The sequence below is a fragment of the Gnatocerus cornutus genome, unplaced genomic scaffold (genome assembly GCF_029298725.1).
Source record: "Gnatocerus cornutus isolate USDA-ARS CGAHR unplaced genomic scaffold, icGnaCorn1.1 ctg00000201.1, whole genome shotgun sequence".
Classification (NCBI taxonomy): domain Eukaryota; kingdom Metazoa; phylum Arthropoda; class Insecta; order Coleoptera; family Tenebrionidae; genus Gnatocerus; species Gnatocerus cornutus.
In genome coordinates, this window is record NW_028275528.1 from 1 (window position 1) to 22,728 (window position 22,728).

General features: G+C 34.3%; 2 protein-coding genes across 5 annotated transcripts; both read right to left on the bottom strand.

Moving 5' to 3' along the window:
* Positions 1-12: 12 nt before the first annotated feature.
* On the bottom strand, positions 13-8,777 carry LOC148165806 (uncharacterized). 3 transcript variants are annotated; one of them, XR_015771160.1, is made up of 4 exons: positions 8,670-8,777; positions 8,269-8,621; positions 167-358; positions 13-105 (listed from the first exon to the last, which is right to left on the bottom strand). XR_015771160.1 is itself a non-coding variant. In XM_088049664.1 (3 exons), exons 1-2 carry the CDS (start codon positions 8,682-8,684, stop codon positions 8,316-8,318), a joined length of 321 nt encoding a protein of 106 aa, XP_087905790.1. In that variant the 5' UTR covers positions 8,685-8,777; the 3' UTR covers positions 3,915-4,004; positions 8,269-8,315. The 3 variants fall into 3 exon arrangements, 2 of the variants coding, with proteins under 2 accessions (XP_087905790.1, XP_087905789.1); XM_088049664.1 differs by lacking the exons at positions 13-105; positions 167-358 and adding an exon at positions 3,915-4,004; XM_088049663.1 differs by lacking the exons at positions 13-105; positions 167-358 and having other exon boundaries at positions 8,173-8,621.
* Positions 8,778-8,929: 152 nt separating this feature from the next.
* Positions 8,930-11,216, bottom strand: LOC148165807 (uncharacterized). Of its 2 annotated transcripts, XR_015771159.1 has the most exons (3): positions 10,594-11,216; positions 9,060-9,140; positions 8,930-8,942 (listed from the first exon to the last, which is right to left on the bottom strand). XR_015771159.1 is itself a non-coding variant. In XM_088049662.1 (2 exons), the coding sequence occupies exon 1, from the start codon at positions 11,007-11,009 to the stop codon at positions 10,641-10,643; it is 369 nt and encodes a 122-aa protein (XP_087905788.1). In that variant the 5' UTR covers positions 11,010-11,216; the 3' UTR covers positions 9,000-9,140; positions 10,594-10,640. The 2 variants fall into 2 exon arrangements, 1 of the variants encoding a protein (XP_087905788.1); XM_088049662.1 differs by lacking the exon at positions 8,930-8,942 and having other exon boundaries at positions 9,000-9,140.
* Positions 11,217-22,728: the final 11,512 nt, after the last annotated feature.

The window sequence follows — 22,728 nt, forward strand, 5'->3', positions numbered from 1 at the left end:
TTTGAACCGTCAAAAATTTGGCCCTCTAGCGACAACCCAAAAAAGAAAGAAAAAAATCCTACCTTGTTGGATCCAACGTCGCCATCGTCTTCGCACACGGACTTACTGCAATAGAAATTTTTTTTTAGAAATTTGGCCAACGATTTCAAGCCAGCAGTTAACTTACCCTTTAATCCTGATCCCTAAGTGGTATCGTCGCGCTCCTACCACTGCATCCCCCTCCAGGAAGCAGGAACCAGGAACCACTCACTCACTTTGTTTTAAAAACGATGTTAGTTTTATTATTATGACACTACTGAAACTGAACTGATCTATCTCGCGCACTAAAAATTTCGGCACTCGAAATCAATGGTGGAAACTGAAAAAAAAAGAGAAAGTTTGAATAGATAAAAAGATTAACATCGAAGAGATAAAATGTCAGAAATTCTAGTCGACAAATATGCAGAATAGGAAAAATAAATTAAATCTGAGTGACTCCCCCCCATTTTGAGTCCCACAATACATCCCTTTCGCGAACACAGACACCGTAATATTCATTTAAAAAAACTAGTTTTTAGAATTACTAAATTTTCCCAAATTTTATAGCTGTAGCACTAATAGTACAAGTCCTACCTTTAAACCCTGGCAATCACTAAACTACAATAAAATAAATTTCGAGCCACCGTAGCACGACGTCTTTCTTACACAAAACTCGGAGTACAACTAAATAAACGATGACTTTACGGGGGTTATTAAATAATGATTATTTAACTCTTTTTTTGGAAAAAAATTTCTAGCATTTTATTTGTAATTGATTTGTCCTTTCACTAATTAGGAACAATGCAGCTCAGTTAGTTACGTATTCTGCATTAAAAAAACAGGACTAAAACGTACGGAAAAATATCACACAGCCATTCAAAATTATTTCTCCTTATTGAAAATCTATCAATTTCGTTATTAATTCGCCTCGCGTTTTCAAAAGACATTTCATCCCAAGACTGGCGGAAAATCCCGTTTCGGCAATATTAAAACTATCAAATAGAAATTTACTAAAGAATGCGACGCAATTTTTGTTAAAACACTTCCCTTACATTAAAAACATGTACCGGGTGTCCCAGCGATTGCTGAACATAGGGAAATAACATGGAAAAATGAATTTTATTTTTTTCCTGCTCTCTCGACCCTCCAAATTGAATTTGGTCAGTGGTGGATTATTCTTTGAATGATTCTTAATCAGACTGTAATTTTTTTAATTCGATGCTTTTACGGCATTATCCAAAAAAAATCAAATTAAAAACGGTTAATTTTGAATTTCCCGCCGGAATGTTGGCACATTTGAAATTGAAAATTTGTCATTATGACAGCAGAGTTAATCACCGTGAGTCCAAACTAACCTCACTTTTTAAAGATTTGGAGGATTAACAACGATGTCTAACGTTTCAAAACTCTTGTTCTAAGCTTAAATTGTTAATTTCTGACGTAGATAACTTCAATCTGTGCAAAAATATGGTTAAAATTTGACAAAATGTTGCGAGAACTTTGAACTCTTATTAAAAACAAAACATGTTTGGCTGTGTTCTTCTGTTTGACAGTCTCAGCCATATATTTTTTGTCGTTTCAAAAATGCATTTGGACTCTTGGTGAAGCAAATAATCCGTTAACAGAGCGTCTGACAAATGAGTGCATTTCAGTTGTAGCATAAATGCTGCTCATTCTATTTAGTTACAAACTTTGAAGATTGTTTTTAAAGCAACTTTACTATCTATTACTTTACTTTACTTACTTTACTATTATTTTGAAACGTTAGACATCGTTGTTAGTCCTCCAAAACGAGTCTCCAAATCTTTAAAAAGTGAGGTTAGGTTGGACTCACGGTGATTAACTCGGCTGTCACAATGACAAATATTCAATTTCAAATGTACCGACATTCCGGCGGGAACTTTAAAATTCACCGTTTTTAATTTGTTTTTTTTTAATAATGCCGTAAAAGCATGAAATTTAAAAAAATACGGTCTGATTGAGAATCATTCAAAGAATGATCCACCCCTGACCAAATTCAATTTGGAAGTTCGAGAGAGCAGGAAAAAAATAAAATTCGTTTTCCCATGTTATTTCCCTATGTTCAGCAGTCTCTGGAACACCCGGTATTTAAAGTGCTTTGCAATAATCAGATTTTATAATAACACATTGACCCAAATTTCGAATTTTTCAAACACGTCTTTTTTAAACGAAACTACAAACACGCCTGTAATGATCTGTAACCCAATTCCGCCAAAATTCAAATGAACCGCCAAACTCGAGAACCGCGAACTTTAAAATAAATAAAACGGCCGAAAACCGTGATCGTCTGAAACGGCTAGGACCTACGTTGTGTTGTGAAGGCGGATGTTCATTAGATACAAAGCAGTGCATCGTCTTTTAGGAAGAGCGTACCAACACAAAGAAATAAAAATACACCAGACCAAATGTGGTTTAACTTGTTTTATTCAAACTTTAGAAGTTTGAATGGTTTTGATTTAAATTTTACAGCTACGTGTCCATTCTTAACATTTCAAGAAATACAAGCATTTGAACAGACGATTTGATCATGTTACAAAATTCTTAATAATCTTTAATGTCAAAAGAAGTCACTTTACAAAGAAACGTTTCGGTACAAAAATGCAATAAACAAATTAACGGAAAGTGAATTACATCAAAAAAACTACAAAAATCTCCCATTCTCTCTGTTGTGAGTGTGATCAAACTACAAAAATGATTGAAAACAAAATAACAATGAAAAACAACACACAATTTACCAAGTAGACATGTACAAACAATTTATCAATAAACATTAATAAAAGATAATTATTTTCAAAGGCGACAGACAGAAACAGGACGAGATTATGTTTTCGGAAGACCCGAAGACAATTTTTCCTATTCCGCAACATACAGGCGGTGTCTTATCGAGAGTACTAACAAATTATGGCCAGATTAAGAGTAACCAACATCACCCGCGGAAGACCCGCTAGTTAGGTGAACCCTGACTACCCCGAGAGTCCCACGTAACAAGCTTCCAGCACTGGAGGGTTTTCGAAAGTCAAAAATCAAAGTTTAATTTTGAATTGATCACACTCTAAAAGAATGTACTAACATTAACGCGAGAGGCTGTTTGTTATGTTGTGTCTTTTGTGACGAAAAAAGTCTAAGCATCTAAGAAATCAAGGGACATACATAAAATACATAAACATATAAATTTTCAGTTTCGATAAAATACAATGGAAGAGAAAGTCGTGGACTTTAGGAAAAATGTACTCGTTTTTGTTCACAAATGACACAGAGTGATCCAAAAAGACATTCCCAGTTAATTTCATGTATTTCACAATTTCTTTAAAATCCTATTCTATTTTTAATCCTTCGAACTCAACAGTATAAATTCCTTGAACTGAATCGAATAAAAATTTCAGTTCCCAAAACTATCAGGTTTCCACGAATCTAAATTGCTTCTGCACGTGGCTTATCGGACGGTGGGCGAACACTGGTTGAATCCAGACGCTTACGTCAGCGGAAAAAAAACGCGTTACTTTAGAATTGTAGGGAAAATAACTACTTTACATGAATCCGGGGTGACTTCCTTCTTCAGACAACAAATGACAAAAATTATTACATACCAAAAGGTGACAACGCACAAGCGCTTCTACAAGGGGCTCTAAAATAACACCACACTCCCGTTAAAATTAATGGGTAAAAAAAAATTGTTTAAAAGATTTTAACAAACAAAAAATTAAAAAAAAACACAAAAATGAAAAATTAGAACAAAATAGCGATTAAAATTAACACTGTGAAAAATATGGCGAAACGCACTCGATAGCACAACGCCTTAGTACTCCCGAACTCGTAACAAGAATGAATCGCCTCCGGCGTCGCCCGCCTCCTCCGCTGCGGCGGTGGTGAACTCCCAAGTCCACCAACTTCTTAACGCAAAAATTCCTGCGGTCGTTGTGGCGCGAAAAGTTTGAAATTTGAATTTGAAGTGGGACACTACACGCCTAAAGAATAAATAATGAGCACTAATTTCACTATGCAACAAAATTTAAACATTTGGTTTTCGCTGGGGCGTTATTTTTAAGTCCTTCTTTAGTATGCAATAAGACGTCAGGGTCACATTAGGATTTTTAGCGAATTTGTCATACATATTTCCTCCAGAAAGAAAATCAATCGAGGCATATTTCAACAAAGGTCTATTAGTGTGAACCTTTTTTCATATAATTGAACTTGAAATTGGCCAAAATATTCGCGAAGTTTTCAATATTGTTATCCAACTAATTTTTTGCCAAAAAAAACAATTGTTTGTCAGTGGTGCGGTACTGCTCAACTTGTCTGCCCTTCAACTAATTAAGTAATTGAAGGATAAAATGAATACATAAGACCTAAGTGAATTCCAGCACTATGGCGTGAGACGACTATGGAAATTTATACGACGATTATGAAGTTGAGTTTCATATGTGCTTTCAAATAAAATTTAAATCTCAAAATTAATATTGAGCGGTTAATTTTGAGAAGAATGTTTCCGTTTCAATAAAAAAATTTCAAAATTCTGAAAGCAATCTTCAAATTTTGTTTGCCATATCCAACAGTCAAACACAAATCCTAGATAAACATTTGTAAGAACCAAAAAAGTCTAAATGTACCTAACTTCCTTTAAAGTCCGATTATTACTAAACATAAACACTCTGTATATTAAACAACTTTTGTTAACGCTAACAAACTGAAAAAATGAACAACGTTTCACCTAACGTTTCTATGAATTGAAAACTCTCCAAAATGTCTATAAATGAATATGATGGGCTAGTACTTTACCTTACAAGATATTTTATCAGAGTAGCAAATTTCCGAAACGACCGTCTTTATCAAAAGTCGAAACACAACTGATTCCAATAAAGAGATTAATACCTACGTAATTTCCTAATTGCTTATCTTATAACTTTTTTCTTGAGCGAACAAAAAATAATCAGGTAGTGCTATTGCCATAACCGAGGGAAATGAATGGACAAGGTCGAGTTCCAATATAAATCCAAATATACAGTGTCCGAACGATTTGTAGACGAAACTGATTTTGCAACTTTCTGTGTCTTTCGTTCTACAATTTTGCAATTTGACAGAGTTACACGACTTAAAAATAGTAAGTTCCCCAAATTTCAGAACTGTAGCATTAAAATTACCAAAATTATGAAATTTAGTCAAGGATGTGGAAACTTTTGCTTGTCTCAAAAATTAAAATTTCTAAAATATGTGTCATTGCGGCGCAAAAATAGTCACTTCCCCAAATTTCATAGCTGTAGCAATAAAACTACCAAAATTACGGATTTTGCTATACTAGAGCACGTGACCATCAATGCTCTCGTCTAAAGTTGGCAGCAAATCTGTGTTTTTGGCTGTACAATTTTGAAATTTAATAGTCAATATACAAATAAAAAAAAATAACTTTCCCAAATTTCATACACTAAAATTACCAAAATTACGAATTAAATCAAAATCAACTCAAAAACCTTCGGTTAACCAATCCTTCTTTTGAAAAAAAATGTTCTATAGTTTCTTCATCAGATTAAGACGTTAGTACAACCAACGACTTAACCTCAAACATCGCAACATTCAATTTTCTATTAATCTTCTCCCCTAATAAAGAATTGATTTACCCTCAATAGTTTTTGTATATTTCCACAAGAATCTAGAGAAGCTACAAGAAAACTCTTCTTCTTTCTTGGTAAAAATGGACCAACCCGCTTTTGTTGGAAAAATCGTGAAATTTACCTTAATTTACACGGTTTTGGCTGGTGACCACGACTAAAATACTTGAAACACTTCCATGAATGTTTCAGAACACAAAATTTCACGTGGGAACACTAAAAACTTGTGTTTTTACGCGAAATTGGAGAGCCGGCCACTTATGTTACAACAAATGACACATTCCGAACTTTCGACAGCTGCCGTCTGTCAAACTCTAGCGCGGGACTTTTGAAATTTGAAATTGGTAGAGTTTGAGTTGGAAATGAAAAAGTCTACGTTTAGTTTAGGTTGCAGATAAGCACAAAGATCACAAATTTTTATTTAAATTTTTCATTATTCTCCTGATGATATGTACACAACGAGTTAACCTCAAAACTTGCTAAATTCAGTTTTTCTTCAATTTTCTATCTAAAGAATTTAAAGTCAGATTTACAAGAAAGAAATTTGGAAAATTTACACACGAGGGGTTGACTGATGGCAATGAGCGCCTACTTTTTATAAGGTGTCTGCAATTTTTGATTGGTCTCAAAAATAAGCATTTCTAAAACCTCAAAAATTGCAACATTCAATTTTCTCTTAACCTTCTCCCTAATAAATAATTGATTTACCCCCAATAATCGAATATTTCCAAAAGAAACTCGAAAAGCCAAAAGCTAAAACAGAACTCCCCTTTCTTGGTTAAAATGGACCAACCCGATTCTGTTGGAAAAATAGTGAAATTTACCTTAATTTACACTGTTTTGGCTGGTGACCACGACGAAAACACTTGAAACACTTCCATGAATGATTCAGAAGACAAAATTTCACGTGGGAACACTAAAAACTTGTGTTTTTACGCGAAATTGGAGAGCCGGCCACTTACAACAAATGACATCTACCGAACTGACGACAGCTGCCGTCTGTCAAACTCTAGCGCGGGACTTTTGAAATTTGAAATTGGTAGAGTTTGAGTTGGAAATGAAAAAGTCTACGTTTAGTTTAGGTTGCAGATAAGCACAAAGGTCACAAATTTTTATTTAAATCTTTCGTTATTCTCCTGATGTTGATATGTACACAACCAGTTAACCTCAAAACTTGCTAAATTCAGTTTTTCATCAATTTTCTCTCTAAAGAATTTAAAGTCTGATTTACACGAAAGACATTTCGAATATTTACACAGGAAGGTAGACTGATAGCAATGAACGCTTACTTTTTTATAATGTGTCTGCAATTTTTGATTGGTCTCTAAAATAAGCATTTTTAAAATCTGTGTTTTTGGCTCTACAATTTTGAAATTTAATAGAGTCAATATACGAATCAAAAAAAGTAACTTTCCCAAATTTCATAACTGTTGCACTAAAATTACCAAAATTACGAATTAAATCAAAATCAACTCAAAATGCTTCTTTTGGAAAAAAATGTTCTATAGTTTCTTCATCATATTGAGCCGCTGATACAACCAACATCACCAACGACTTAACCTCAAAAATCGCAACATTTAATTTTCTCTTAACCTTCTCCCTAATAAAGAATTGATTTACCCCCAATAATCTTTGAATATTTCCGCAAGAAACTGAAAAAACCATCTGGCTCTACAACAGAACTCTCCGTTCTTGGCTTTGTTGGAAAAATCGTAAAATTTACCTTAATTTACACGGTTTTGGCTGGTGACCACGACTAAAACACTTGAAACACTTCCATGAATGTTTCAGAACACAAAATTTCACGTGGGAACACTAAAAACTTGTGTTTTTACGCGAAATTGGAGAGCCGGCCACTTACAACAAATGACATCTACCGAACTTTCGACAGCTGCCGTCTGTCAAACTCTAGGGCGGGACTTTTGAAATTTTAAATTGGTAGAGTTGGAGTTGGAAATGAAAAGTCTACGTTTAGTTTAGGTTGCAGATAAGCACAAAGGTCACAAATTTTTATTTAAATTTTTCATTATTCTCCTGATGTTGATATGTACACAACGAGTTAACCTCAAAACTTGCTAAATTCAGTTTTTCTTCAATTTTCTATCTAAAGAATTTAAAGTCAGATTTACACGAAAGAAATTTGGAAAATTTACACACGAGGGGTTGACTGATGGCAATGAGCGCCTACTTTTTATAAGGTGTCTGCAATTTTTGATTGGTCTCAAAAATAAGCATTTTTAAATCTGCGTTTTTGGCTCTACAATTTTGAAATTTAATAGAGTCAATATACGAATCAAAAAAAGTAACTTTCCCAAAATTCATAACTGTTGCACTAAAATTATCCAAATTACGAATTTCAGTCAAGGACGTGGAAACTTTCACTTGTCTCAAAAATTAAAATTTCTAAAATCTGTGTCATTGCGACGCAAAATAGTAACTCCCCCAAATTTCATAGCTGTAGCACTAAAACTACCAAAATTACGAATTTTACTGTACTAGAGGACGTGACCATCAATGCGCTCATCTAAACTTCGTAACAGCCCCTAGGGATGTTTATTGGAAACAGTTAACGTCTTGGGCAAGTTTGCCAAAGACCATGAATGGAGAGAAAAGAAAACAAACAAACCTTCCATCCTTCCTCAACAAGCAGCGATGCATCCAGAACTCCAGATCTCACGATTTCAAAAAACCAATAAAAATTCTCCATAAACTTCCGTTCCCTGATGTTTCCTTGACTTCACAAAATATCTCACAAGACACCAGATGACCTTCAGAGCCTTTGTAGTATTTTCTTTCTTGACAACTGCATCTCGATGATGCTGTTTCCGTTGGTTGAGTTCCTTTGGGCCTTCTCTGGAGAAACACTCGTTTTCTGCTCGTAGACTCGTCAGGTTTGGAAACGTTGCAAACTTCGTGCTCCCGCAATGAAATCAGCAACACTCTGAATATTTCCCAGTCACTGAACGACATCTTCGACCACTGGAAAAAGAACATTTGACTTTGACTTAAAACATGTTTAAATTTAACCTTTTTCATCCACATTGCAGTAAAGCAACACCTTTTTCGTGATGTTATGCTCCTGGATCACTTCACTGTACTCTGGGAGCTGAATGAGTGGTTTCTTCAATTCTGTGCAATAAGTTGCAGAGTCCTTCAACGTTGAGCGACGACAACCGCCTTTTCGACATCTTAGGCTATGGGTGGTACCATCAAGATGCTGCAAGATGTGTGTAGTCATGAGAAGACCATCATCTATATACTCAGTCTCTTAATAATAAACTCTGGTAATGAAGTTGGAACCTGAAATACCACAAAACATTATAAAGCTGGGATTCAAACAATTTTCAGCTTACCTGCCTTTAAAAATTTCTATAAAGACCCGGAAATTTGTTGCAAATCAAATCCAAGACTAAATACCTTCAAATGAACTTCTTAACTTGTGTGTGATTTCTTTGGACCATTCCCAGAAGAACGAGAAAGTAAAGAATTTGTTGTGCTCTGAAAATAAGTCTTAATTAGTAAGAATTATTTCGCTTCAACATGCAGCATATAGGCAACCAATTATACACCTTAGTAATTTTGTGGTAAGTTAGTAACTTTTCTTTCTTAGGTTGATGCCAGTTTGCACCAACCGTTCAACCAATCAAAATTAAGCAAGCATTTCTAAAATCTGTGTTTTTGGCTCTACAATTTTGAAATTTAATAGAGTCAATATACGAATCAAAAAAAGTAACTTTCCCAAATTTCATAACTGTTGCACTAAAATTACCAAAATTACGAATTAAATCAAAATCAACTCAAAATCCTTCTTTTGGAAAAAAATGTTCTATAGTTTCTTCATCATATTGAGCCGCTGATACAACCAACATCACCAACGACTTAACCTCAAAAATCGCAACATTTAATTTTCTCTTAACCTTCTCCCTAATAAAGAATTGATTTACCCCCAATAATCTTTGAATGTTTCCACAAGAAACTGGATGAACCATCTGGCTCTACAACAGAAGTCCCCGTTCTTGGCTTTGTTGGAAAAATCGTAAAATTTACCTTAATTTACACGGTTTTGGCTGGTGACCACGACTAAAACACTTGAAACACTTCCATGAATGTTTCAGAACACAAAATTTCACGTGGGAACACTAAAAACTTGTGTTTTTACGCGAAATTGGAGAGCCGGCCACTTACAACAAATGACATCTACCGAACTGACGACAGCTGCCGTCTGTCAAACTCTAGCGCGGGACTTTTGAAATTTGAAATTGGTAGAGTTAGAGTTGGAAATGAAAAGTCTACGTTTAGTTTAGGTTGCAGATAAGCACAAAGGTCACAAATTTTTATTTGAATTTTTCATTATTCTCCTGATGTTGATATGTACACAACGAGTTAACCTCAAAACTTGCTAAATTCAGTTTTTCTTCAATTTTCTATCTAAAGAATTTAAAGTCAGATTTACACGAAAGAAATTTGGAAAATTTACACACGAGGGGTTGACTGATGGCAATGAGCGCCTACTTTTTATAAGGTGTCTGCAATTTTTGATTGGTCTCAAAAATAAGCATTTTTAAATCTGTGTTTTTGGCTCTACAATTTTAAAATTTAATAGAGTCAATATACGAATCAAAAAAAGTAACTTTCCCAAATTTCATAACTGTTGCACTAAAATTATCCAAATTACGAATTTCAGTCAAGGACGTGGAAACTTTCACTTGTCTCAAAAATTAAAATTTCTAAAATCTGTGTCATTGCGACGCAAAAATAGTAACTCCCCCAAATTTCATAGCTGTAGCACTAAAACTACCAAAATTACGAATTTTACTGTACTAGAGGACGTGACCATCAATGCGCTCGTCTAAACTTCGTAACAGCCCCTAGGGATGTTTATTGGAAACAGTTAACGTCTTGGGCAAGTTTGCCAAAAACCATGAATGGAGAGAAAAGAAAACAAACAAACCTTCCATCCTTCCTCAACAAGCAGCGATGCATCCAGAACTCCAGATCTCACGATTTCAAAAAACCAATAAAAATTCTCCATAAACTTCCGTTTCCTGATGTTTCCTTGACTTCACAAAATATCTCACAAGACACCAGATGACCTTCAGAGCCTTTGTAGTATTTTCTTTCTTGACAACTGCATCTCGATGATGCTGTTTCCGTTGGTTGAGTTCCTTTGGGCCTTCTCTGGAGAAACACTCGTTTTCTGCTCGTAGACTCGTCAGGTTTGGAAACGTTGCAAACTTCGTGCTCCCGCAATGAAATCAGCAACACTCTGAATATTTCCCAGTCACTGAACGACATCTTCGACCACTGGAAAAAGAACATTTGACTTTGACTTAAAACATGTTTAAATTTAACCTTTTTCATCCACATTGCAGTAAAGCAGCACCTTTTTCCTGATGTTATGCTCCTGGATCAATTCACTTTACTCTGGGAGCATTGAATGGGTGGTTTCTTCAATTCTGTGCAATAACTTGCAGAGTCCTTCAGCGTTGAGCGACGACAACCGCCTTTTCGACATCTTAGGCTATGGGTATCATCCATCGATTCAGTCTCTTAATAATAAACTCTGGTAATGAAGTTGGAACCTGGAAATACCACGAAACATTTCAAGGCTGGAATTCAAACAGTTTTCAGCTTACCTGCGTTTAAAAATTTCAATAAAGACCCATCAATTTGTTGCAAATCAACTCCAACTCTAAATAGCTTCAAATGAACTTCTTAACTTGTGTAATTTCTTTGCTACCATGCCCAGAAGAACGAGAAAGTAAACAGTAAAGAATTCTGGTAGTTTCTTGTTAAATCATGAACATAACCTCAATGTGTGCTGTCAAAATAGTCAAGTTAAGACATACGTTAAGATAGAGACACAATAATTTTTAATAATTAATAGAATCGTAACCAAGTCGTGAATGTTAAATCAGACTTTAGATTCTTACTCCTGAGGACAAAATTAATAAAAAGAGTATTTTCTTGCTTTAATTTTCATCGAAAAACTGCAAACCAAATAAAAGTTTGAAAAATTAATAAAACATTAACGGAGCGTCTGATCGAAAAATCTTTGACGGATTCTTGTTCCTGAGGTCCAAATTGATGGAAAAAGTCGGTTTCAAAGAAATTTTATTTTTTGTCGAAATCGCCAAAAATCCATGATGTTTAGTCTTTGAACTTTTTTTGGCGAAAAACGCGAAAGTTCGCAGATCGACACGAAACTATGCACATGGCATAATTTGACATTTCCACATCCATTTTTAGTCTCCGTTCCTCGCTATCTGCAAGATTTTTTGAGAAAATGCAAATTAAAAATTTTAAAATTCAATTTCCCGCGTCAAGCAATCTGTCAACGAAGCATAGAAGCTAGGACATGCGTCAACAGTCTTTAGTCCATAAATAATATTAAATAAAATATTAACAAAGTCGTAAATCTTAAATCAAAGTTCAGATTCGTTTTTCTGAGGTTAAAATTAACAAGTTAAGTAGTTTATTGTATTTATTTACACCGAAAAGTGAGAGAAGTTTTTCCATAAAAGCCACCTAGCGGAATAACGCCGAACTTGATAGTTCACGCCTCCTCTCACCAGAGGGCTAAACTTTTGTTTTTAAAACTTACAATTTTTGAATCAAAACCATTTGCAGGAATAAGGAAGAATGATAAAAAACAATACCCTCAAATTAAACTAAAGGAGTATTAATAAAATAAAAAAACACAAACTCGACACTCTCCCTCCTTCTTGCAAAAAGTGTGAAAAAGTTTCATTAGGAACATGTTTGTTGGCTTACCTAAAAAAGACGAGGGAAACAATCTGAAATGGACGAAACTATCCATTCTTAATTAATGGTAATTGATTATTGCTCTAATTCCAACTGATCCAAGAGCCAAGAGCCAAGGTTAGTCCTTCGCAAGTGGCGCTTCCTCAAAAATATCTCATTTAACGACTTCTTCAATTCTTGTAGATCATTGTTGTTTTTATATGCTGATGTAACCGCAGCCAGCTTGTCGGACATTTCAGTGCTCATTTCTTTTTCCGACTAAAACAAACCAAATGGTTTTAGGTGTTAATCTTCCTCTGATACTACAAATGCCATGACATCATAAAGACACTAAATTTAAATCCCAAATTTGCAATCTGCGTAAAATTCTGCGTTCACTGATGTATAATAACTCAAGTTTACTCTAAAAAATAAGCGAGATATCGATATGAGAAGTTTGGCCATAGTTTTAGTCATGAATTTTTGCGAAAATTTGCAAATTTCGACTTTTGGAAAATCTAAAAACGATTTCTTATGTAAAAAATCGCGAGAAAAACGATGCCGCAAACCGCATTCCAATATCTGAAATAGTTTTCGAGATATCGAGCATGAATTGTTTGGAACCTTCAAAAATTTGGCCATCTGGCGACAACCCAAAAATTCAAACGGCCATAACTCAGTTATTTGTTGTCGGATCTGAATTTAAATTCCAGATTTGGATTCAGCGTGAGATTCTGCGTAAAATGAGTCAAAATTTATTGAGTTTACCTACGAAATAAAGAAAGCATTGACCAAAAACTGTTTGGAAGTGGTCATTTTGGGGTGATTTTCAATCAATGTTTTCAAAATGAAAATGACGTTTAATAGCATTGAATTATATATCAGTCGAAAGAGGAGCTCAAAATCTATCTACTGGCCCAATTTGAGATCGATCAAACAAACGGTTTAGGAGTTATGCCCAAAAATAAAAAAAAATAAAAATTTTCATCGTTTGAGTCGCAATTTTTTTTCGCGAAAAATCGACTATCGAATTTTGGGCTTTTAAGCACTTTTTCTAACGTAAAATGAGCCGAGAAAAACGATGGCGCAAACCGCATCTCAATATCTCTAATAGTTTCCGAGATATTTAACTTTGAAAATTGGGAAAAATGAGAAAAAATGAAAATCAACTATCCGAAACTTTGATCGGCCATAACTCAGTTATTTGTTGTCGGATCTGAATTTAAATCCCAGATTTGGAATCTGCGTAAAATTCTGCGTTCACTGATGTATAATAACTCGAGTTTACTCTAAAAAATAAGCGAGATATCGATATGAGAAGTTTGGCCATAGTTTTAGTCATGAATTTTTGCGAAAATTTGCAAATTTCGACTTTTGGAAAATCTAAAAACGATTTCTTATGTAAAAAATCGCGAGAAAAACGATGCCGCAAACCGCATTCTAATATCTGAAATAGTTTTCGAGATATCGAGCATGAATTGTTTGGAACCTTCAAAAATTTGGCCATCTGGCGACAACCCAAAAATTCAAACGGCCATAACTCAGTTATTTGTTGTCGGATCTGAATTTAAATTCCAGATCTGGATTCAGCGTGAGATTCTGCGTAAAATGAGTCAAAATTTATTGAGTTTACCTACGAAATAAAGAAAGCATTGACCAAAAACTGTTTGGAAGTGGTCATTTTGGGGTGATTTTCAATCAATGTTTTCAAAATGAAAATGACGTTTAATAGCATTGAATTATATATCAGTCGAAAGAGGAGCTCAAAATCTATCTACTGGCCCAATTTGAGATCGATCAAACAAACGGTTTAGGAGTTATGCCCAAAAATAAAAAAAAATAAAAATTTTCATCGTTTGAGTCGCAATTTTTTTTCGCGAAAAATCGACCATCGAATTTTGGGCTTTTAAGCACTTTTTCTAACGTAAAATGAGCCGAGAAAAACGATGGCGCAAACCGCACCTCAATATCTCTAATAGTTTCCGAGATATTTAACTTTGAAAATTGGGAAAAATGAGAAAAAATGAAAATCAACTATCCGAAACTTTGATCGGCCATAACTCAGTTATTTGTTGTCGGATCTGAATTTAAATCCCAGATTTGGAATCTGCGTAAAATTCTGCGTTCACTGATGTATAATAACTCAAGTTTACTCTAAAAAATAAGCGAGATATCGATATGAGAAGTTTGGCCATAGTTTTAGTCATGAATTTTTGCGAAAATTTGCAAATTTCGACTTTTGGAAAATCTAAAAACGATTTCTTATGTAAAAAATCGCGAGAAAAACGATGCCGCAAACCGCATTCCAATATCTGAAATAGTTTTCGAGATATCGAGCATGAATTGTTTGGAACCTTCAAAAATTTGGCCATCTGGCGACAACCCAAAAATTCAAACGGCCATAACTCAGTTATTTGTTGTCGGATCTGAATTTAAATTCCAGATTTGGATTCAGCGTGAGATTCTGCGTAAAATGAGTCAAAATTTATTGAGTTTACCTACGAAATAAAGAAAGCATTGACCAAAAACTGTTTGGAAGTGGTCATTTTGGGGTGATTTTCAATCAATGTTTTCAAAATGAAAATGACGTTTAATAGCATTGAATTATATATCAGTCGAAAGAGGAGCTCAAAATCTATCTACTGGCCCAATTTGAGATCGATCAAACAAACGGTTTAGGAGTTATGCCCAAAAATAAAAAAAAATAAAAATTTTCATCGTTTGAGTCGCAATTTTTTTTCGCGAAAAATCGACTATCGAATTTTGGGCTTTTAAGCACTTTTTCTAACGTAAAATGAGCCGAGAAAAACGATGGCGCAAACCGCATCTCAATATCTCTAATAGTTTCCGAGATATTTAACTTTGAAAATTGGGAAAAATGAGAAAAAATGAAAATCAACTATCCGAAACTTTGATCGGCCATAACTCAGTTATTTGTTGTCGGATCTGAATTTAAATCCCAGATTTGGAATCTGCGTAAAATTCTGCGTTCACTGATGTATAATAACTCGAGTTTACTCTAAAAAATAAGCGAGATATCGATATGAGAAGTTTGGCCATAGTTTTAGTCATGAATTTTTGCGAAAATTTGCAAATTTCGACTTTTGGAAAATCTAAAAACGATTTCTTATGTAAAAAATCGCGAGAAAAACGATGCCGCAAACCGCATTCTAATATCTGAAATAGTTTTCGAGATATCGAGCATGAATTGTTTGGAACCTTCAAAAATTTGGCCATCTGGCGACAACCCAAAAATTCAAACGGCCATAACTCAGTTATTTGTTGTCGGATCTGAATTTAAATTCCAGATCTGGATTCAGCGTGAGATTCTGCGTAAAATGAGTCAAAATTTATTGAGTTTACCTACGAAATAAAGAAAGCATTGACCAAAAACTGTTTGGAAGTGGTCATTTTGGGGTGATTTTCAATCAATGTTTTCAAAATGAAAATGACGTTTAATAGCATTGAATTATATATCAGTCGAAAGAGGAGCTCAAAATCTATCTACTGGCCCAATTTGAGATCGATCAAACAAACGGTTTAGGAGTTATGCCCAAAAATAAAAAAAAATAAAAATTTTCATCGTTTGAGTCGCAATTTTTTTTCGCGAAAAATCGACCATCGAATTTTGGGCTTTTAAGCACTTTTTCTAACGTAAAATGAGCCGAGAAAAACGATGGCGCAAACCGCACCTCAATATCTCTAATAGTTTCCGAGATATTTAACTTTGAAAATTGGGAAAAATGAGAAAAAATGAAAATCAACTATCCGAAACTTTGATCGGCCATAACTCAGTTATTTGTTGTCGGATCTGAATTTAAATCCCAGATTTGGAATCTGCGTAAAATTCTGCGTTCACTGATGTATAATAACTCAAGTTTACTCTAAAAAATAAGCGAGATATCGATATGAGAAGTTTGGCCATAGTTTTAGTCATGAATTTTTGCGAAAATTTGCAAATTTCGACTTTTGGAAAATCTAAAAACGATTTCTTATCTAAAAAATCGCGAGAAAAACGATGCCGCAAACCGCATTCCAATATCTGAAATAGTTTTCGAGATATCGAGCATGAATTGTTTGGAACCTTCAAAAATTTGGCCATCTGGCGACAACCCAAAAATTCAAACGGCCATAACTCAGTTATTTGTTGTCGGATCTGAATTTAAATTCCAGATTTGGATTCAGCGTGAGATTCTGCGTAAAATGAGTCAAAATTTATTGAGTTTACCTACGAAATAAAGAAAGCATTGACCAAAAACTGTTTGGAAGTGGTCATTTTGGGGTGATTTTCAATCAATGTTTTCAAAATGAAAATGACGTTTAATAGCATTGAATTATATATCAGTCGAAAGAGGAGCTCAAAATCTATCTACTGGCCCAATTTGAGATCGATCAAACAAACGGTTTAGGAGTTATGCCCAAAAATAAAAAAAAATAAAAATTTTCATCGTTTGAGTCGCAATTTTTTTTCGCGAAAAATCGACTATCGAATTTTGGGCTTTTAAGCACTTTTTCTAACGTAAAATGAGCCGAGAAAAACGATGGCGCAAACCGCATCTCAATATCTCTAATAGTTTCCGAGATATTTAACTTTGAAAATTGGGAAAAATGAGAAAAAATGAAAATCAACTATCCGAAACTTTGATCGGCCATAACTCAGTTATTTGTTGTCGGATCTGAATTTAAATCCCAGATTTGGAATCTGCGTAAAATTCTGCGTTCACTGATGTATAATAACTCGAGTTTACTCTAAAAAATAAGCGAGATATCGATATGAGAAGTTTGGCCATAGTTTTAGTCATGAATTTTTGCGAAAATTTGCAAATTTCGACTTTTGGAAAATCTAAAAACGATTTCTTATGTAAAAAATCGCGAGAAAAACGATGCCGCAAACCGCATTCCAATATCTGAAATAGTTTTCGAGATATCGAGCATGAATTGTTTGGAACCTTCAAAAATTTGGCCATCTGGCGACAACCCAAAAATTCAAACGGCCATAACTCAGTTATTTGTTGTCGGATCTGAATTTAAATTCCAGATTTGGATTCAGCGTGAGATTCTGCGTAAAATGAGTCAAAATTTATTGAGTTTACCTACGAAATAAAGAAAGCATTCACCAAAAACTGTTTGGAAGTGGTCATTTTGGGGTGATTTTCAATCAATGTTTTCAAAATGAAAATGACGTTTAATAGCATTGAATTATATATCAGTCGAAAGAGGAGCTCAAAATCTATCCACTGGCCCAATTTGAGATCGATCAAACAAACGGTTTACGAGTTATGGTCAAAAATAAAAAAAAATAAAAATTTTCATCGTTTGAGTCGCAATTTTTTTTCGCGAAAAATCGACTATCGAATTTTGGGCTTTTAAGCACTTTTTCTGACGTAAAATGAGCCGAGAAAAACGATGGCGCAAACCGCATCTCAATATCTCTAATAGTTTCCGAGATATTTAACTTTGAAAATTGGGAAAAATGAGAAAAAATGAAAATCAACTATCCGAAATTTTGATCGGCCATAACTCAGTTATTTGTTGTCGGATCTGAATTTAAATCCCAGATTTGGAATCTGCGTAAAATTCTGCGTTCACTGATGTATAATAACTCGAGTTTACTCTAAAAAATAAGCGAGATATCGATATGAGAAGTTTGGCCATAGTTTTAGTCATGAATTTTTGCGAAAATTTGCAAATTTCGACTTTTGGAAAATCTAAAAACGATTTCTTATGTAAAAAATCGCGAGAAAAACGATGCCGCAAACCGCATTCCAATATCTGAAATAGTTTTCGAGATATCGAGCATGAATTGTTTGGAACCTTCAAAAATTTGGCCATCTGGCGACAACCCAAAAATTCAAACGGCCATAACTCAGTTATTTGTTGTCGGATCTGAATTTAAATTCCAGATTTGGATTCAGCGTGAGATTCTGCGTAAAATGAGTCAAAATTTATTGAGTTTACCTACGAAATAAAGAAAGCATTGACCAAAAACTGTTTGGAAGTGGTCATTTTGGGGTGATTTTCAATCACTATTTTTAATGTAAAAACGACGTTTAATACCTTTGTATTATATATCATTCGAAAGAGGAGCTCGAAATCTATCTACTGGCTCAATTTGAGATCGATCAAACAAACGGTTTAGGAGTTATGGCCAAAAATAAAAAAAAATAAAAATTTTCATCGTTTGAGTCGCAATTTTTTTTCGCGAAAAATCGACCATCGAATTTTGGGCTTTTAAGCACTTTTTCTAACGTAAAATGAGCCGAGAAAAACGATGGCGCAAACCGCATCTCAATATCTCTAATAGTTTCCGAGATATTTAACTTTGAAAATTGGGAAAAATGAGAAAAAATGAAAATCAACTATCCGAAACTTTGATCGGCCATAACTCAGTTATTTGTTGTCGGATCTGAATTTAAATCCCAGCTTTGGAATCTGCGTAAAATTCTGCGTTCACTGATGTATAATAACTCGAGTTTACTCTAAAAAATAAGCGAGATATCGATATGAGAAGTTTGGCCATAATTTTAGTCATGAATTTTTGCGAAAATTTGCAAATTTCGACTTTTGGAAAATCTAAAAACGATTTCTTATGTAAAAAATCGCGAGAAAAACGATGCCGCAAACCGCATTCCAATATCTGAAATAGTTTTCGAGATATCGAGCATGAATTGTTTGGAACCTTCAAAAATTTGGCCATCTGGCGACAACCCAAAAATTCAAACGGCCATAACTCAGTTATTTGTTGTCGGATCTGAATTTAAATTCCAGATTTGGATTCAGCGTGAGATTCTGCGTAAAATGAGTCAAAATTTATTGAGTTTACCTACGAAATAAAGAAAGCATTGACCAAAAACTGTTTGGAAGTGGTCATTTTGGGGTGATTTTCAATCACTATTTTTAATGTAAAAACGACGTTTAATACCTTTGTATTATATATCATTCGAAAGAGGAGCTCGAAATCTATCTACTGGCTCAATTTGAGATCGATCAAACAAACGGTTTAGGAGTTATGGCCAAAAATAAAAAAAAATAAAAATTTTCATCGTTTGAGTCGCAATTTTTTTTCGCGAAAAATCGACCATCGAATTTTGGGCTTTTAAGCACTTTTTCTAACGTAAAATGAGCCGAGAAAAACGATGGCGCAAACCGCATCTCAATATCTCTAATAGTTTCCGAGATATTTAACTTTGAAAATTGGGAAAAATGAGAAAAAATGAAAATCAACTATCCGAAACTTTGATCGGCCATAACTCAGTTATTTGTTGTCGGATCTGAATTTAAATCCCAGCTTTGGAATCTGCGTAAAATTCTGCGTTCACTGATGTATAATAACTCGAGTTTACTCTAAAAAATAAGCGAGATATCGATATGAGAAGTTTGGCCATAATTTTAGTCATGAATTTTTGCGAAAATTTGCAAATTTCGACTTTTGGAAAATCTAAAAACGATTTCTTATGTAAAAAATCGCGAGAAAAACGATGCCGCAAACCGCATTCCAATATCTGAAATAGTTTTCGAGATATCGAGCATGAATTGTTTGGAACCTTCAAAAATTTGGCCATCTGGCGACAACCCAAAAATTCAAACGGCCATAACTCAGTTATTTGTTGTCGGATCTGAATTTAAATTCCAGATTCGGATTCAGCGTGAGATTCTGCGTAAAATGAGTCAAAATTTATTGAGTTTACCTACGAAATAAAGAAAGCATTGACCAAAAACTGTTTGGAAGTGGTCATTTTGGGGTGATTTTCAATCACTATTTTTAATGTAAAAACGACGTTTAATACCTTTGTATTATATATCATTCGAAAGAGGAGCTCGAAATCTATCTACTGGCTCAATTTGAGATCGATCAAACAAACGGTTTAGGAGTTATGGCCAAAAATAAAAAAAAATAAAAATTTTCATCGTTTGAGTCGCAATTTTTTTTCGCGAAAAATCGACCATCGAATTTTGGGCTTTTAAGCACTTTTTCTAACGTAAAATGAGCCGAGAAAAACGATGGCGCAAACCGCAACTCAATATCTCTAATAGTTTCCGAGATATTTAACTTTGAAAATTGGGAAAAATGAGAAAAAATGAAAATCAACTATCCGAAACTTTGATCGGCCATAACTCAGTTATTTGTTGTCGGATCTGAATTTAAATCCCAGATTTGGAATCTGCGTAAAATTCTGCGTTCACTGATGTATAATAACTCGAGTTTACTCTAAAAAATAAGCGAGATATCGATATGAGAAGTTTGGCCATAGTTTTAGTCATGAATTTTTGCGAAAATTTGCAAATTTCGACTTTTGGAAAATCTAAAAACGATTTCTTATGTAAAAAATCGCTAGAAAAACGATGCCGCAAACCGCATTCCAATATCTGAAATAGTTTTCGAGATATCGAGCATGAATTGTTTGGAACCTTCAAAAATTTGGCCATCTGGCGACAACCCAAAAATTCAAACGGCCATAACTCAGTTATTTGTTGTCGGATCTGAATTTAAATTCCAGATTTGGATTCAGCGTGAGATTCTGCGTAAAATGAGTCAAAATTTATTGAGTTTACCTACGAAATAAAGAAAGCATTCACCAAAAACTGTTTGGAAGTGGTCATTTTGGGGTGATTTTCAATCAATGTTTTCAAAATGAAAATGACGTTTAATAGCATTGAATTATATATCAGTCGAAAGAGGAGCTCAAAATCTATCCACTGGCCCAATTTGAGATCGATCAAACAAACGGTTTACGAGTTATGGTCAAAAATAAAAAAAAATAAAAATTTTCATCGTTTGAGTCGCAATTTTTTTTCGCGAAAAATCGACTATCGAATTTTGGGCTTTTAAGCACTTTTTCTGACGTAAAATGAGCCGAGAAAAACGATGGCGCAAACCGCATCTCAATATCTCTAATAGTTTCCGAGATATTTAACTTTGAAAATTGGGAAAAATGAGAAAAAATGAAAATCAACTATCCGAAATTTTGATCGGCCATAACTCAGTTATTTGTTGTCGGATCTGAATTTAAATCCCAGATTTGGAATCTGCGTAAAATTCTGCGTTCACTGATGTATAATAACTCGAGTTTACTCTAAAAAATAAGCGAGATATCGATATGAGAAGTTTGGCCATAGTTTTAGTCATGAATTTTTGCGAAAATTTGCAAATTTCGACTTTTGGAAAATCTAAAAACGATTTCTTATGTAAAAAATCGCGAGAAAAACGATGCCGCAAACCGCATTCTAATATCTGAAATAGTTTTCGAGATATCGAGCATGAATTGTTTGGAACCTTCAAAAATTTGGCCATCTGGCGACAACCCAAAAATTCAAACGGCCATAACTCAGTTATTTGTTGTCGGATCTGAATTTAAATTCCAGATCTGGATTCAGCGTGAGATTCTGCGTAAAATGAGTCAAAATTTATTGAGTTTACCTACGAAATAAAGAAAGCATTGACCAAAAACTGTTTGGAAGTGGTCATTTTGGGGTGATTTTCAATCACTATTTTTAATGTAAAAACGACGTTTAATACCTTTGTATTATATATCATTCGAAAGAGGAGCTCGAAATCTATCTACTGGCTCAATTTGAGATCGATCAAACAAACGGTTTAGGAGTTATGGCCAAAAATAAAAAAAAATAAAAATTTTCATCGTTTGAGTCGCAATTTTTTTTCGCGAAAAATCGACCATCGAATTTTGGGCTTTTAAGCACTTTTTCTAACGTAAAATGAGCCGAGAAAAACGATGGCGCAAACCGCATCTCAATATCTCTAATAGTTTCCGAGATATTTAACTTTGAAAATTGGGAAAAATGAGAAAAAATGAAAATCAACTATCCGAAACTTTGATCGGCCATAACTCAGTTATTTGTTGTCGGATCTGAATTTAAATCCCAGCTTTGGAATCTGCGTAAAATTCTGCGTTCACTGATGTATAATAACTCGAGTTTACTCTAAAAAATAAGCGAGATATCGATATGAGAAGTTTGGCCATAATTTTAGTCATGAATTTTTGCGAAAATTTGCAAATTTCGACTTTTGGAAAATCTAAAAACGATTTCTTATGTAAAAAATCGCGAGAAAAACGATGCCGCAAACCGCATTCCAATATCTGAAATAGTTTTCGAGATATCGAGCATGAATTGTTTGGAACCTTCAAAAATTTGGCCATCTGGCGACAACCCAAAAATTCAAACGGCCATAACTCAGTTATTTGTTGTCGGATCTGAATTTAAATTCCAGATTTGGATTCAGCGTGAGATTCTGCGTAAAATGAGTCAAAATTTATTGAGTTTACCTACGAAATAAAGAAAGCATTGACCAAAAACTGTTTGGAAGTGGTCATTTTGGGGTGAT